This window comes from Condylura cristata, unplaced genomic scaffold (genome assembly GCF_000260355.1).
Source record: "Condylura cristata isolate star-nosed mole 26May11 unplaced genomic scaffold, ConCri1.0 scaffold00011, whole genome shotgun sequence".
Classification (NCBI taxonomy): Eukaryota; Metazoa; Chordata; class Mammalia; order Eulipotyphla; family Talpidae; genus Condylura; species Condylura cristata.
In genome coordinates this window covers 52,763,032-52,779,139 of record NW_004567112.1, presented here as the reverse complement: position 1 = coordinate 52,779,139, position 16,108 = coordinate 52,763,032, and the positions used below count along the sequence as shown (strand labels likewise).

The window sequence follows — 16,108 nt, the reverse complement described above, 5'->3', positions numbered from 1 at the left end:
ATAACATTTTAGAGTTAGGAGAAATTTTAGCAATGAGTAACTTTAATTTTTCTTGAATTCATTTTACTCTATTTTTTCATTTTTAATTTACAGATTATAAATCTAAGTTTGTAGTAAGTGACATACACGAGTTCACAAAACTAGGAACTACAAATCAAATCTCTTATCTGATTCTCTGATACTCGATTAAAAAAAGTGGTTTCTGAGAGAACATATGGCCACCAAGATAGTTCCTTACCATGCTGTTCATGATAGCTAAGGCTTGGAAGCAATGCAGATTTCCACTAATTCTACCTTGAGGAATGTCTTTTACAGAAGTAATCACACATGTGCAAAAGAATCATGCATAGGGATATTACACCACTGTTGAAATAACAAAAATAAAACAACTTAATGTCCATTTTCACAAGAGTGATGCATCTGGAACATTTGTTAAAAAAATAGACCTGTATGTATGCTTACCTAGAAAGATTCAAGACCTAATATAAGTAAAAAAAAATACAAAATATGTATGACATTATAGCATGTATGTTTAAAAAACTCCAACCCATAGATATGTATACATAACTGTGAATTCACACACAGAAAAAAAAACTAGAAAGAAACAAAACTATCAATACAAATTACTTCAAAAATGAGGGGAAAAGTTGAGATGAACTAGGGGGACTTTCCTATTTTAATCTATGTTCATAGATATTTTTAAAATATTTGCAATAGTTATTTGAATAGCAACAAAAAAGTAAAAATCAATCTAACCTATTTTTATATAAAGGAGTTGGTATATATGTAGATGCTAACATATACTATATAAATAAATCTGTTAAGATCATTAAGAACTAATTGAAGTTTGTGTTTTACATTTTAACATTAAAATGTTATTTGTTTTACTTTTGTTACTTTTTGCCTAAATTAAGTGTAAGATGGAAATTTACTTAACATCCATTAATTTACTTAACATTTTAGTATGTCACTTAATCTCTTTACTTGCATTCAGTGGGGAGTATCTTGAAAGACTACATTTCCTTCTCCTACCTTAGTTTCTGGAGACAACATGGAATGGACAATATGCTGGGGAGGATCAGAAGAGGGACTAGGTCTACTCCTTTCTTTGTCTTCCTATCACAATTCTCATTCTATTTCTTTTCTTAGATTCAATGTCACAAAGACAATTAGGTTTTCTATCACATAATCCTGCGGATATAAACTGTCATCCTTTAGAATAACGATAGGGCTATAAGGTATGGATAGTTTTGAAGTATTTTGGTCAAAACTCCCTCTGTCTCTCCCTGCAGCATTCAACCTTTGGCTTTTTCTGATAATGGCTACACACACACACACACACACACACACACAAATGTCTGGCCACAGGAGGAAATAAGATACTATTAAGTGTGAGGCTTGCAATGAACTGAACTTCCAACTTGGTCTCCAATGTTGGGTAAGTTAGTCACAGTGACTCCATCCTGAGGATTGTCTTGATAATTAAGAAGTAAGAAGCTTCGCCTATCAGGACCTCTACCAGTCTATTCTCATTTGTTTCTTGAGACTTCTCCCCCAACAAGTCTCTGTTAGATTGTTAGTCCCTGAGAACAGGGCCTGCTTTAAAGGCATCTTACATTGTCTTTACCTTGCCCAGTGCTTTCCACACAGGGACTGCTCAATAAATAGACATAGAATGAGTGAACAGTCAGTCAGCTTCCACTCCAGTTCCTCTCATCCATATTAGGTAGGTGGCATTTCACATGATAATGGATTTAGGTGTTCTCAAATTCAGCTTACAGATACTGAAATGGACTTGTATTTTGGAAATCTTAATTCTTCAAAATTTAAAAATTGGGTAAATTAGAAAGTGAGAGTTTATATCATAAAAAGTAATTTTCTATTACCATGTGGTAGTATTCACTACATGACTTATTATGTTTTGATTCCATGTATAGGAGTTTGTTTATTGATTGGTTATCACTAGGCAGAGGAAGGGGTAGTAAAACACTGATGCTCATTATCAGTGATCATCCATCAGCAGTGATTAAAAAGACTTTAAAATCATAAAACATGGAATTGGATAAAGGTAACTGTTCAATATCAGCATGTCAGTGCCACATCAATTACCTGACAAACAGTTACAATGTAGAGGGAGACTAGAGGATTGCTGTTTCCAAAGTTTGGGGCTCTCTAGAACTTAATAGAAATTCAAATGCTGGTGTCTCAGTCTAGACCTACTGAATCAAAAGCCCTGGGGATGAACCAGCCATCTGTCTGGGGGAATTCTGATGTACTGTCTTTTAAAGAAAAATCAGAATATATAGAATGATCTAATTGGAATTTCCGCACATTCCCTTAGGCTACACTGGGAAAGACCTTATTATCTTGTATCCCCATTTCCTGTTTTGATGGATATCTGCTTCTCTATATGGAATTATAATACCTTCAGGTTAAGTGGGGTTAAAATTATATATAGCCAAATATTTGCCAAGAATATTCAGGTTCCTTTTAGGGATTCAAGTTTTATTTTATTTATACATACAAGAATTGGGGCACAGGCCAGAGGAGTGGGGTGGGTGAAGGGATTCACCAGAGACAGAGTAGGGAGCAGAATAGGTGGATTGGCTGTAATACACTGCTGAGTGGAACAGTGGGCAAGACAAGACAAGTCTGCTTATGCCAATGTGGGTCAACTCCCTGGCTAGGATCAAGCTCATGCTGCAGTGGCTGGCAATAGCTTTATAGTGCTGACACTTAACCCCTTGCACCACTAGGGAGGCCCTGGAATTCAGTTCTTAAATGAAAATTTTAATGATCTATCTTCGTGTTTTCTTTCTACAATTTTTCCAAATATTTAAGAATTCATCCCTTCCACTGGAAAAGAAACTAAGTAGCTCTTGACTTTTCCCTCCCAGCACATCAGATGTTTGCTAGTTGTTCACCTCAGCAGTTTAAGTTCTTTTGCAAAATGCCAAAAATAATTCATGCATCATCACAGAGCCTGACAGTTGTGTGACCAGATCCAGCTCTGCAATAGCTGTACACACTTTAGGCCCGAAAGGAAACTTTTGAAAGCAACATATCTGGCATTCATTACTTTCATTATAATTAGTAGGGACTGTTTCTTTTCAATAGGCAGGCTGGGAAAGCTGATATGACTATGAAAGGAAGCTCATTTTTGGTAGTTTCTTGTGCTAGCCCTTTCCCAAAAAAGGTAATTAGATAAAAATAAGAAGTATTAAAGTATCACTCATCTGGAAAGGTAGAAAGTTAATATGAAATGGAGGGCTTGTTTGTGAAACAATATTTATGCAGGCATATGTTGGTTTCTGTGTTTTCAACTCCATCAACTTTCTGGAAGAGTAAGCTGACATTACTATAATTCTTTCTGGGGGGATTTCTTTTTATTAAAGATTTTATTTATTTATGCATATAGAACTGGGGTACAGGCCAAAGGTGCAGGGGATGAGAGGATTCGCCAGAGTCAGAGTGGGGAGCTGAGCAGGCAGTTTGACAGAGTACGCTGATAAAGGGAGCAGTGGGCTGGTCAGGAAAGGTCTGCAATGCCACATGCGTAACCCCCCTAACCAGGGGTGAACTCTTGCTGCAGTGGCTGCCAAGGCTTCATGGTGCTGCACTTTAACCTGTTGCGCCACCAGGGAGCACCCTCTGGGGATCAACAACTCCTACACACATAAAATACCTGTTAACTCTTCAACAGTGCCTGGCACATAAGAGCTACTGAAAATGACTGAATGAATAAAATGAATGAATGGAATAGTTGGAACATGGGGTTCAAGGATTGTTAAGATACTTGTAACTAGACCTGCATTCAAATCTGGGAGTTGCTACTTGTTTGTTACCTGAATGACCCTGAATAAATGAAACATACTTTGAAAAAGCTCATTCTACACTGGACACATGGCAGGGCCATAAGACATTTGCAGTTTTTTGATTAACTAGTTATGGATTGACGGCGGGAGCCATTGTTGTAGTAAAATGACAGGAGGGGCAGAGTTCGAAAGGCTAGCAAAAGATCTTTGGTGAAACTGAAGGAGAATGATATCCTTACTAATTTTCTTCTGTAAGAGTTGTAACAGGGGCCCTCCATGGTGTCACAGCAGGTTAAAGCACAGCATTGTAAGCTGGCCACAGCCGCTTAAGTGTGAGTTTGATCCCCTGCCCCGGAGGTGATCCACATGGCGTGGCAGACCTCTCCTGACCTGCTTGCTGCTCTACTCAGCAGTGTACTTTGTAAATCTGCCTGTTGTGCTCCCCATCCTGTCTCTGGTGAATCTACTCACCACTCCTGCACCTCTGGCCTGCACCCCAGTTCTGTATGCATATATATATATATATATATATATATATATAATTACAACATTAAAAAATAAAATAATTGTAACAGAATAGCTTATTCTGATATACCTGACATAGTACCCAGAGGTAGAACAGGCAGTGTGACTATGTGAAGTAAGTAAAGTGAGTTTCAATATGATGGCGCCATGGATGCTTATCAAAGACCTAGAGGGTTATTACCTGGAGGGAGGGATGCTTTCTTTATGGGAGGATGTTTTCACAGTAGTGCACAGAGTATTTTCTAAGATGCCCTCATCCCAGAAGATAATCTACCAAAAAATGGGAAATGGTCCAAAAGTTTGGGAAATGAAGCATTCTACTTTTGGAGACTTTCAAAAACATATTAAGATAGTAAGCACTCTAATAGGCCCATGACAAAGAAATCTACTTAACTTTGCTGATCTAGGTATTTGCAAACTTATTTGACTATGAAATCCTTTCATCAGTTCCATCTAACAATTTGCAGAATATTGATGTTCTGCCGAGTGAGCTTCAAGGAAAGCTTATTTATACACTGGTTATTAAAATGCTTTACTTGTCTTTATGTTGTAGTTCTATATGAGAAAAAAGAGATGGGGAATCAATCTCATAACTTAGAATTGATACTGAAAAGTATTGAAAAGATGGATAGCAGCTACTTCCCTCCCCCATTCCTCTGTTCCTTACCCATTCTCTTTATCCAAGTGAGCCTCCTAAAATTAATTGCCATCTCCTTATTTAAGTAACTAAAGTCACAAACATATTTTGTACCATTAATAGGGGTGATTCTACATCATTGCACTTCCCCCTGTGTACATTTAGAATGTCTGAAAATATTTTGGATCTTATATCTCAGCAGTCGTTATGGCGTTTAATTGGGAGAGGCCTGGGATGATACTGTTAATGATTCTATTCATAAACAGCAGGTTTTTAGCTATGACAACGTGTGTTTTTGCTTTGCTATGATAGCAATCTATTAAGTGAATTGCACTATACTCAGTGTTTTCCAGATGTTATTCAGGGGACAGACCTTCACGATTGAGATTATCTGGTCATTGATACTGAATTTGAGAAATCCTGCATTAGATTTGCATTAATGGACATGTATTCATTAATACAACAAATATTTAATGTTATGGGAAATCATCTCAAACATAAGTACCTTTAGTCTACATGTTGAAAAGGTAATCTTCCTGTTTGGTCCTACCTGGTTTAATGTTGTTGAATTCTTTCTCAATCATCTCTTCAGAGGTAGACAGCATTAAGTTTCTTACATACAGGATTTTCACTGAAGACATTGTGTCTTCATCAACTTCTACTTCTGGTTCTGCCCAGTCTACTGCAATAGGGTGTCCCCATAATTGAATTCTTCCTATTAAAAAAGGATCACAGCATGATTAATTATGTAGAAATCAGAACAATATAATCTCAATTCATACTGATGCCCTCTTAAATCAAACTGACCCTGAAAGACTTGACAGAGAGAAGACCAATATTAAGAGAGGTGATTATTGATTTTAAGAAGCATTACAAATAAGTGTTAAGAGCTGGCTGGCTAAAAGGGTGTTCTTTATGACAGATGGCTTAATATAATAACTGAGTGAGAAGGGAACTAGGATGTGGTTTGAAATGGAATAGAAAGGAGGCAGCTGAGGGCATGTTTGGGTCTTAGGATAGCTCTCACAGGTGAAGGTGAGTTGACAAAATAAGAGAAAATGAATGGATTCAGGGGTCAGACCTTGCATCTGACATTCTGAAGTATTTAAAAGATAAGAATCATTGGTGCGGGCCCTCCCTGGTGGCGCAGCGGGTTAAATCACAGCACTGAGAATCTAAAGCCGCTTCCGCATGAGTTCGATTCCCGCCTGCCCCGGAGGAGACCACATGGCGTGGCAGACCTCTCCTGACCCGCCCGCTGCTCCCCTCAGCAGTGTACTTCGTTGATCTGCCTGTTCTGTTCCCCACTCTGTCTCTGGTGAAGCCTCTCACCGCCCCTGAGCCTCTGGCCTGTACCCCAGTTCTGTATGCACAAATAAATAAATCTTTAAAAAAAAAAAAAGAATCATTGGTGCTTTGGTGGTGGGTAAGGTGTAGTAACATAATATATCTGAAGAGGTGTGAATCTAAATCATTCAGTATTAGAAAGTAAGGCTAGCTTGAAAAAAGATACAATTTAAAACAAGAAAATTTCACTGGGAAATATGTTTGCAGCTGTTGGAATCTGTGGTCCCGCTACCACTGCTGGTTGTCCACAAAAAAAAAAAAAAGGTAGATGGGCAAGAGTGGGTAGGTTTCATGTACCCCAAGTTTGTTCTCTGAACCTTAGAGTTGGTGAGGGCCCTGATCAACTGTGTACCCTCCTAGTTTTCTCTCTGTCAGAACATGAGAAACTCAGGCCACTGGAGGAAACATTTTTCACCTAAATAAAGAAGACAGAAAAAGCAATGAAAGTCTATGTTGAGAACTATTCATAAATAGGCAGTTGTTCGCTAAGACAGCATGTATTTTTGCTTTGCTATGATAGCAATCTATTGAGTGAATTGCACTATACTCTGTGTTTCCCAGATGTTATCTCAGTGACTCTACAGGGAGGGAAATGAGCTGCAGAGAGGATAACTTGTCCAGGTCTGTTTCACTTTTCTACCTTGTTCCCCACTTTAATACTTTATCTCTGCTTAGCTCCTGGACCCCTCAACGGTACAGATCCATGTTGCAGTTATGAGAAGAGGTTGAGGGTCCACTCAGTTTCTAAATTGATGGAAAATCTTGTTGGTTTTTATTAACTGTTTCAGAACAAGCTGTATTATAGAAGTAATAAAAAAATCAAGAGAAAACATCAAAAATTCTTAATTTTGGTAATTATTTCATTATATTGCACAATGGAGGCAATTATTTTCAGCCCAAACACATCTTTTTATTCTTTGAAAAGCAGCTAATGAGATGCCCATGGGAGCTCTCTCTGGTGACACAACAGGTTAAAGAACATTGCTATGAAGCTATCCATAGCCACTTCAGCACGAGGTTGATCCCCGCCGCGGAGATGACCCACATGGCGCAGCAGAGAGCTCCTGACCCGCCCACTGCTCCCCTCAGCAGTATATTTCAGTCAATCTGCCTATTCTGTTCCTCTCTCTGTCTCTGGTGAATCCTCTCACCTCCCACACCTCTGGCCTTTACCCCAGTTTTTGTTTGTATACATAAATAAATCTTTATAAAAAAGAAAAGAATAGAAAGTGCTCATGGTACTGACATATTTATTTATTTAATTAATTTATTTCTATTTTTAAGGCTCGAACTTGTGCCACAGTGACTGCAGATAGCTTCATAGTGCTGCACTTTAACCCTTGCATCACCAGGGAGGGCCAGGTACCAACATTTTAAAATCTAAATAGTAGCCTTTAGGGAGACTGATAACTCCTACTGCACTGTATCCCAGAGTGCAGTTTTCTCTAACCTTCTTCCCTCCTTCCCTATCCCCTTTCCACTTTCCTCCCATTCCTTTTGCTTTCCTTCCTTTCTGTTCTGTGCTTTATACAGACTTTGCTGCTTGTTTTATCTCAAGATTCCTATAGATCCTAGGTTACTCTGGTTTCTGTAGCCTAGGGATCTCAACCTTGGCCCCACATTGAAAGAAATTTAAAAAGCACTGAAGCCTGATTTCTACTCTTCAGTGATTTTGCCTGTTCTGAGGCACATGTAAGAATATACTGCAAAATTTTCAGAATTCTGTGATCTGATTGGTATTCTTATCTTGACTACTTGAAATGTACTATGTTGGGAATATTAATGTCATGAAAATCCACAAATACTGCAAGTTAATGCTTTTGATTTTCCCTTTGGAGTTGGCTGTTGAAGGTTTACGAAATCACTGATGAGCCCAAATCCTGCCCCTTCCAATTCTGGTATAAGTGGTCTGAACACCATGATTCTTAAAGTACCCTGGTGATATTTTTTTTTAATATTTATTTATTTATTCATACAGAACTGGGGTACAGGCCAGAGATGTGGAGGGTGAAAGGATTCACCAGAGACAGAGTGGGGAGCAGAACAGGCAGATCGACGAAGTACACTGCTGAGGGGAGCAGCGGGCGGGCCAGGAGAGGTCTGCCACGCCATGTGGTCACCTCGGGGCAGGCAGGGATTGAATTCATGCGGAAGTGGCTTAAGCTTCTTGGTGCTGTGCTTTAACCCACTGCGCCACCAGGGAGGGACACCCCAGTGATATTTTCTAAGATTTATTTTTGTTTATTTACGCATACAAGAGCTGGGTGTATTTATATGTACAAGAGGTATGGGAAAGTTTGAGGACTTACCAGAGTAAGAGTGGGGAGCAGAACAAGCAGACTGAAATGCACTGCTGAGGGGAGCAGTGGATGGGACAGGAGAGGTCTGCTGCACCATGTGGGTCACCTCTCTGTCTGGGATCAAACGGGAGCTGCAGTGGCTAGCAGCAACTTGTTGGTGCTGAGACTTAACTTGTGCCACCAGGCAGGCCCCTCACCTCAGTGAATTCTAACATGCAGCTAGGTTTGAGAACTGCTGTTCTAACACATTGGTATTTGCTTCCCAAATCTGGAACCATGGTGAGTATCCACAGAACTGAAGATCTGCAGAAGCTTGAGTGAACAGAAAGGAGACCTCACCTGGAAAGAGGTATATTCTATTAAATGTCTTTTCAGGAGTCAGTGTTGCAGAGTGACTGGGAACATGATGATGTTCAATGGTATCAGAAAAACCCAGATGTGAGATCATTGACCCTGATTAGGAAACATACTCCTTCTAAGTCTCAATTCTAAAATTGGTATAGTAAAAATAATTATTCAGGTTACTTTGAAGATTAAAAGAAGACCATGCATATAAAGGTGTTAGTTTGTCACTTGAAAAATAATTAATATTATGTTTTGGTTTTTGTCTATTTTCTGAAATGTTTAGTTTCCTCAAAATATGTACTCTTTGACTGCAGTGGTTAAGTCTGATTTTTAAAAAAAAATCTCCCAAGTCATTTAAAGAAGAACAATGTCTGTTGTAGATGTCTAGTAAATGTTTTCATACTGAGTAATTTCTCAGCTAACCCTATGTATTATTCCTACAGGTTAATGTCCAGTGTTAGTTGATAGATTTAACAGAGTCCACAAAACTTGGCTGCACAATTGAAACATAATGAAAACTTATGCTTTACCCTAGACAGGCAGATTTCTTTAGAAGCTGATGTGGGTACTGGTCGTATTAAAAACTTTCTCAGGTGGTTCAGATTTGCAGCCAGTGTTGCAAAACTATTGAATTAGATTAGTGTTTGCAGGAGCAGCATCACCTTGGAAACTTGCGATAAAGCAGATTATCAGATCTACAGCAGACCTACTGAATCAGGAACTCCTGTGGTGGGGCCCTAGAATTTGTACTTTAATTTCCAAGTGATTCTGAAGCAGGCTAACCACCTTTAGATCATTTTTCCATAAAGTCCTTAGAATGGATTAATAATCTCCAAGTTAGATTTTTTCCAAACACTCAAACACAGCCCTCATTTCATCATGTGAGCTATGGCTGCCAACAGAAAAGGTAGGATGCTGGGGAATCAATGTATTACTTTAGACAACATTTTTCTCTTTGTATTCAAGCCTGAATCAATTAAGAAGGAAAAGCTTCTTGATCATGTTTCTTAAATATCTCATTATGTACAACAAGGCTCCCCAGAGGATTGCCATTACTGAAGTCCTTTGTTATTGTTGAATCTACAGTGAGATAACAGGTAGAGTGTGCAAATGAGCCTTAGAGTTTACTTTCAGGCCTCAGAGAATGAAGGTTTGCCTGGTTGGTTCGCTTCCCATTGTGTTTCATCTTGGTAGTCTGTGAGGAAGGTCATTTGACTACCCTGAGCTGAATGAAATTCAACTCAATTGAAGCCAACTCAAAGGGTCCTAGGCAAGGGGGATGAGGTGGCTCAGATCATGATAAAGATAGTGATGGGGAGCTTGAGGTAGTTTTTCTGTTGCTGGACCCTCAAAGAGAATGCTGAAGCTCAGCTGTTTGGCAATGCCCAGTGTAGTCAGTTGACTCAGGTAAAGTCAGAAGCTCTTTCTGTGGGTCAGTGTGCTGTTTTCTTTGACAAAAAAGGAAACTAATGGGGAGATCAGATTGTCCAGGAACACTGATTGTCTGGACCCTAGAAACTCTTTTTCTCCTATTCTGAACCCTCTTTCTCTGCCATCTTCCCCTACTCCCCAGATGAATGCATATGCTCGTTTTTTTTTTTTTTTATATATATACAGATAATAGAGGAAGGAAGTGACTTGTATGGACTGAAAGTGTGACACTTTGTCAAGGAAGTGGCTGACCTGAGGTCTTTGACTGCCATTATTAAGTGGAGGGGGGAGATGTAGCTGTTCTAGTAAGGGATACAGCATTAGGAATATAAAAGAAGTGAGCGTGGCATTATCCAGGACATTGAGGAGTTTTTTTCTGACAGAAGGGGAGCTATATTGGGAAACAAAACATAGAAAATACAAGTATAAAGGATTGGAGCCATGAAGGAGAGGCCTTTACTCATACCCCAGATACAGCGAGAAGTCCATGCATATTTTTGAACTGTTAAATGAGGGACACCACTTAACCTATCGATATATACTTATTTGCAAGGATTCTGTGAAAGGTCAACATGGTACTTGGGAACACTAATCTCATGGTTATATTTAGGATGGAGTAAGCAGAGGATCACAGAAAAGGCAAAGCTGGTAGAATAATTTGAAGATAGTAAAAAAAGTAATCTAAGTATGGGGATCACCCTTGACTTTATGATGATGTTCTATAAACCTTTTGTAAGCTGAAAGTAAATTTGTACATCTAAGCTAGCAAATATCATAGCCTAACCTAGGTATAGATGCATGTTCAGTATATTTACATTAACCAACAGTAGGGCAAACTCATCCAACAGTCTGTTTAATAATAGTGCTGAATCACTCATGAAATTTATTGAATGTTATATTGAAGTGAAAAGCAGAAGGCTGTCATTCACAATTTAAAGTATTGTTTCTACTAAATATGTACTGCTTTTTCACCATTGTCCAAAACATCGTTAATTTGGATCATCTGTTTATGCTACTATTATACTGACTCTCGAGAAGAAGGTGGGTATGAAGGACGAGTCAATAATGTATTTGTTGTTGCTGAAGAGAGAGGAATTGAAGAGGATAATAAAACACTAAGTCTATATCGTGGAGAGACTAGGTATGACTCCAAGTGACATTTCAGTTTGCCTGTGAGTCAGATGACCACTGCATAGTGAGGAAGTAGGAAATGGAAGCTTCAACTTAAAAGAAATACCCACCTCTTTAATGATTTAGCAGTTTGGGGAGCTTTCTCCTATGTGTTTTTTTTTTTTTCCATTAAATCTGCCTTTATCCAATTTCCTCAAACTAAGAAGTCAGCTTCTAATTTTGAAAATTTCTACAGGGCTCATTTAACTATTTCTTTTGTTATTAGGAATGTGTCTAAAGACAATGTAAATCTACATTTATTTGTAGATTTGTTAACTGATATTTTTGTTTTGTTTGAGTCTGGTGGCTGTCTCATCATGTTCATGAGAAGAGTTTGTTTCAGTGTGTCTAGTCTGGCATTATTGAGATTATCTTATTTTGATACCTTACTTTATGTAAGTTTTAGCAACTATTTTAGAATGGACTGCAGATTTTTTAACAATTTTTCCTCAGGATGATCTGACTGAGGCAGTAACTTGGTGCAGTGGATGAGTATTGTACCAATGGGACTTACCCTGTGGCTATAGCACCTAACAAAGGTGCTTATCCATAGAGAGCTATCATTTCTAGTTCCCAAATTACTCAGGAATTATTGGGCACTTAGGATTCCTAATAGACATATATCACTTAATTGCCATTGGGTAACATATTACTTGTAGATTTATTTCTACATTATAATAGATGATGTTACCTAATTTTAGTAAGCCTGATAACAAAACCAATACATAAGGCAACTATTGATTGATATGTCTAATTTTAAGAAATTATTCACTTTGAGAAAATTCTTTGAGGATTCATTACAGAGTTGTTGTAATTTGAAATTCTGGATTTCTTCAGTGCACGTAAATTAGACTGGATGCCTCTAATGGCATTTTTCAGAACTTGTCAGTGATAACTTCAAGGAACCAAGATTATCTTATTTGTGAATAAGAAAGGTGAAGAGTTTAAAACATAACAAGCAAAACTGTGGAGTAAGAACACTCAAAATCACATTCAGTTTCTTTGCTAAAAGTCCAGGTGACCTGGAGAAGGCAAAATGGAGTGGAAAAGTCTCATACTTGAGGACAGGATGCTGACCTGGTAGAAGTTTCCTCCGGGCCATGGCGGCTGCTCTGTGGCTCTCATATTCCACAAAGGCAAAGCCCCTGTTTTTTGTTTTATCTGCAGCACTTGGGTAGACGATGACATCAACAACTCCTTCAGTAACCTTTTTCATCTCTGATAAGATTTCTTCTCTCTTTTTCGTTTTTGGGATTCCCCCCACAAACAGCCGGCAGTTATCCACACTGGCACAAACCCCTAAGAGCCGCCCGTTTCTGCAAAAAGAACAGACATATCATAGTGATTGGTGAGAATCCTGGTGGGAATAAGGTTTAAGATAAGGCCCTCCCTAGTGGAACAACAGGTTAAAGTGCAGCCCCATGAAGTTCTCCACAGCCACTACAGCACAAGTTTGATCCCTGGCCAGGGAGTTGACCCACATGGGACAGCAGACCTCCCCTGTATTGCTTGCTGCTCCCCTCAGCAGTGTATTTCAGTAGATCTGCCTATTCTGATCCCCACTCTACCTATGGTGAATCTTCTCACCCCCACACCTCTGGCCTGTACCCCAGTCTTATATGCATAAATAATAAGAATGAAAGCTTAAGATAGAGTTTGAAAATGTATGTCTCTGGGCCCTCCCTGGTGGCACAGCTGGTTAGAGCACAGCATGGCAAGCGAGCCACTTCAGTGTGAGTTTGATCCCGACCTGGAGGTGATTCACATGGCGTGTCACACCTCTCCTGTCTCTCTTGCTGCTCCCCTCAGCAGTGTACTTTGTCAGTCTGCCTGTTCTGCTCCCCACTCTATCTCTGGTGAATCTTCTCACCACCCCTGCACCTCTGGCCTGTACACCAGTTCTGTATGCAAATAAATAAGTAAAATATTTTTTTAAAAAATATATGAGCGAGATATGGGATGTTTGGTCTTCATAGTGTTTAAAATATTTTTTGGAGAGTTGTAGTTGCTCTGAGGAGTTGAAAACTTTGTCAACACTGGCTCTACATTTTTTAAAAAGAAAAAATTATTCCATTATTAGAAGCTGAGTAGCATCTGTGATCCTTCGTTTTAGTCTTTAACGCATCCTCAGTCTTGAGGCCTGTTTACCTGGCCTACATTATTCAGGTAACTGCCTGGCTTTGGAGACATTTAACTTTTCATTTCTGGTTCTCCCTTTCTCTTCAACTTATAAGAGAACCCCTTCTGATATGATTGCTATTACAATTAGTTTTTATACTGGGCAAATTTCCAAATGCATTCTTATTTGGCCTACTTAAGGAGCCTTTGAGATGGGCATGTAGGTGTTATTTCCATTTTACTGAACTCAATACTCCAAGAAATTTAATGACTTGCTTATGGTGTTACAGCATTTAAGGGATTAAACTGGCCTCCAGAAACCCAGTTCAGTTTTTGTTACGTCAACTGTACAATGTTACTTATTAGCAAGTTGGTATAAGCCTCATTGGCAGAGTGTAGATAGATTGATGAAACTTTTCTTGCACATGGTTGCAAAATACATCAGAAGGTTGAGGGTGCATAGACTTTGGTCAAATAATATACTTTCTGGAACATGACCTTAGGAAATACAGATAAGCACCAACATTTTTTAGTAAGCATAGTGTTTGCTATGATTTAAATTAGTCCCTAAGTTCAAAATGAGCAGGATATTCCACTGTACAGATTAGTATAATATATCTCAACTGAAATAATACTGATTTTGGGGACTGAATAATTTTCACAGTTTATTCTGTAGTGTTTATCTCTGCTCACGAAATGCCAAATGTTAGGATATTAAAAAAAAAAAAGAAATGCCTCCTGATCTTTCTAAATATTCCAGAATGGATGATACTGCATTTGTTTGAGAATCATGAGACATTCATTCCAAAGCATGCTCTACAGTAATAAAAGATAGTAATCTAGAAAAATAAGTACCAGGGCAGGGTGGGGGCAGTTTACAATGAGCTATGTTTTTTTTGAAGACTATAAAATAAGTATACAAGATCATTTTGCTTAAAAATGTATAGAAAATTGAGAAGGATAATGAAATTCAACATAATGATTATCTTCAGGCAATAGAATGATTTTAACTTTTACTACTTTGTGTTTTGGGTTTTTTGTGTTGTATATTAGGCTTTTGTAATAACACAAAGTTATTAAAAATGGGTGAAGGTCTTTTACTAGAAACTTCTCATTCATCATGAATGAAAGTGCTTAGTCAGATGAGCAGGTGATTGTGCTGATTTGTTGAAACTAGTAACTCCCAAGTGTGTGTTGGGCGTTCTGACCAGGAAGGGCCCACTATCCTAGTGATCTTGCTTTTCTGAAGAACCAAGGTCTAACCACCAGGTCTGTGACAGGTACATCTCAGTCTCATGAACACTGACCCAAGTATGTGTTTTTATTTGGGGAGGGAGGGCTGATAAAGTGGTCCTTTGGGTTTTTTAAATTTAAACTTCACTTAAACCTTCCACCCCCAAACATTAGTTATTTGAAATTAATTTTTCATAGTTAGGGGCCCTGTCAGATATGAATTATTAGCAGGGAGATTGTAGAGTCTTAATATCCTATTTTTAAATCTGTGTGGTTTCCAGAATTGCTTGGAGACAAAGAGCCATCTCTTAAAAAATGAAAGCAGAACTTTAGTGTTTCCAGAAACCAGACATTTAGACACTGCTCAGTGAATATTTGATGTTAAGAATGATGATATGACAATTGTAGGTCTTTTCTAGATGAAACTTCTCTGAGAAAGAGTGGCTAAAAACAAATCAAAGGTTATCTTTTTTTCTGCAAGAAAGACTCTGAAGAAACTGATTCAAGGCAGAGTGGAAAAAGGAGAGGTTGCTCTGAGATGTCTATTTTGCTATTGCTTATTCAAGATATCCTATCTTCAGATTTTAAAGTATTTCTGTGTTTATACTTAGGATGTCCAACCTAACATTTGATTGGCATTTTGGCCACCAGCTTTCTCTTCACAAATGCTTTGTCATACTTCTTTTTCTACTCTCCTCCTCCCCTCCCCCACTATAGCCAGTAGTAAGCATAAAGAGTATCTGTTACATGTCAGATACTGAGTTTCATATGCATTTTCCTATTTACTCTTCATAATACCTCATGGGGCAGGCATGTTTTTCCTTGATTTGATAGATTTAGACACTGAAATTTTTCACAGCAGACACTGTTATATATCTGTGACCATTGTGGATGGACTATATGCATTATTTCCTATCTATTATATTCATTATACCCTATCCATTTGACAGGTACCAATGGATAACAGTGTGTTAAGTAAACAAGTATAGTAAACCCTTTTTATTCACAACATAGGTGTTATACCCATCTCAACAATCATTTTGGGAATAATCCTAACTTTTAAAATGTTCAGGTTCCATGAAATACCAAAATTGGTGACATCTTCCACCCCTTGAAACAATACAGCACAATATAAACAGCTTTATTAAAATATAGCATTGTGGGCCCTCCCTGGTGGTGCAGCAGGT

At 38.4% G+C, this 16,108-nt stretch overlaps 1 protein-coding gene across 2 annotated transcripts in view; it reads right to left on the bottom strand.

Annotated features, from left to right (window-relative positions):
* Positions 1–16,108, bottom strand: part of A1CF (APOBEC1 complementation factor) — a 48,373-nt gene that overhangs the window by 14,581 nt on the left and 17,684 nt on the right. For both annotated transcript variants that reach the window (XM_004680889.1, XM_004680890.1), the window contains exons 4-5: positions 12,648–12,886; positions 5,528–5,692 (exon numbers count right to left, since the gene is read on the bottom strand). In XM_004680889.1, the coding sequence (XP_004680946.1) occupies positions 5,528–5,692; positions 12,648–12,886 (404 nt within the window). The remainder of the gene's footprint in view (positions 1–5,527; positions 5,693–12,647; positions 12,887–16,108) is intronic.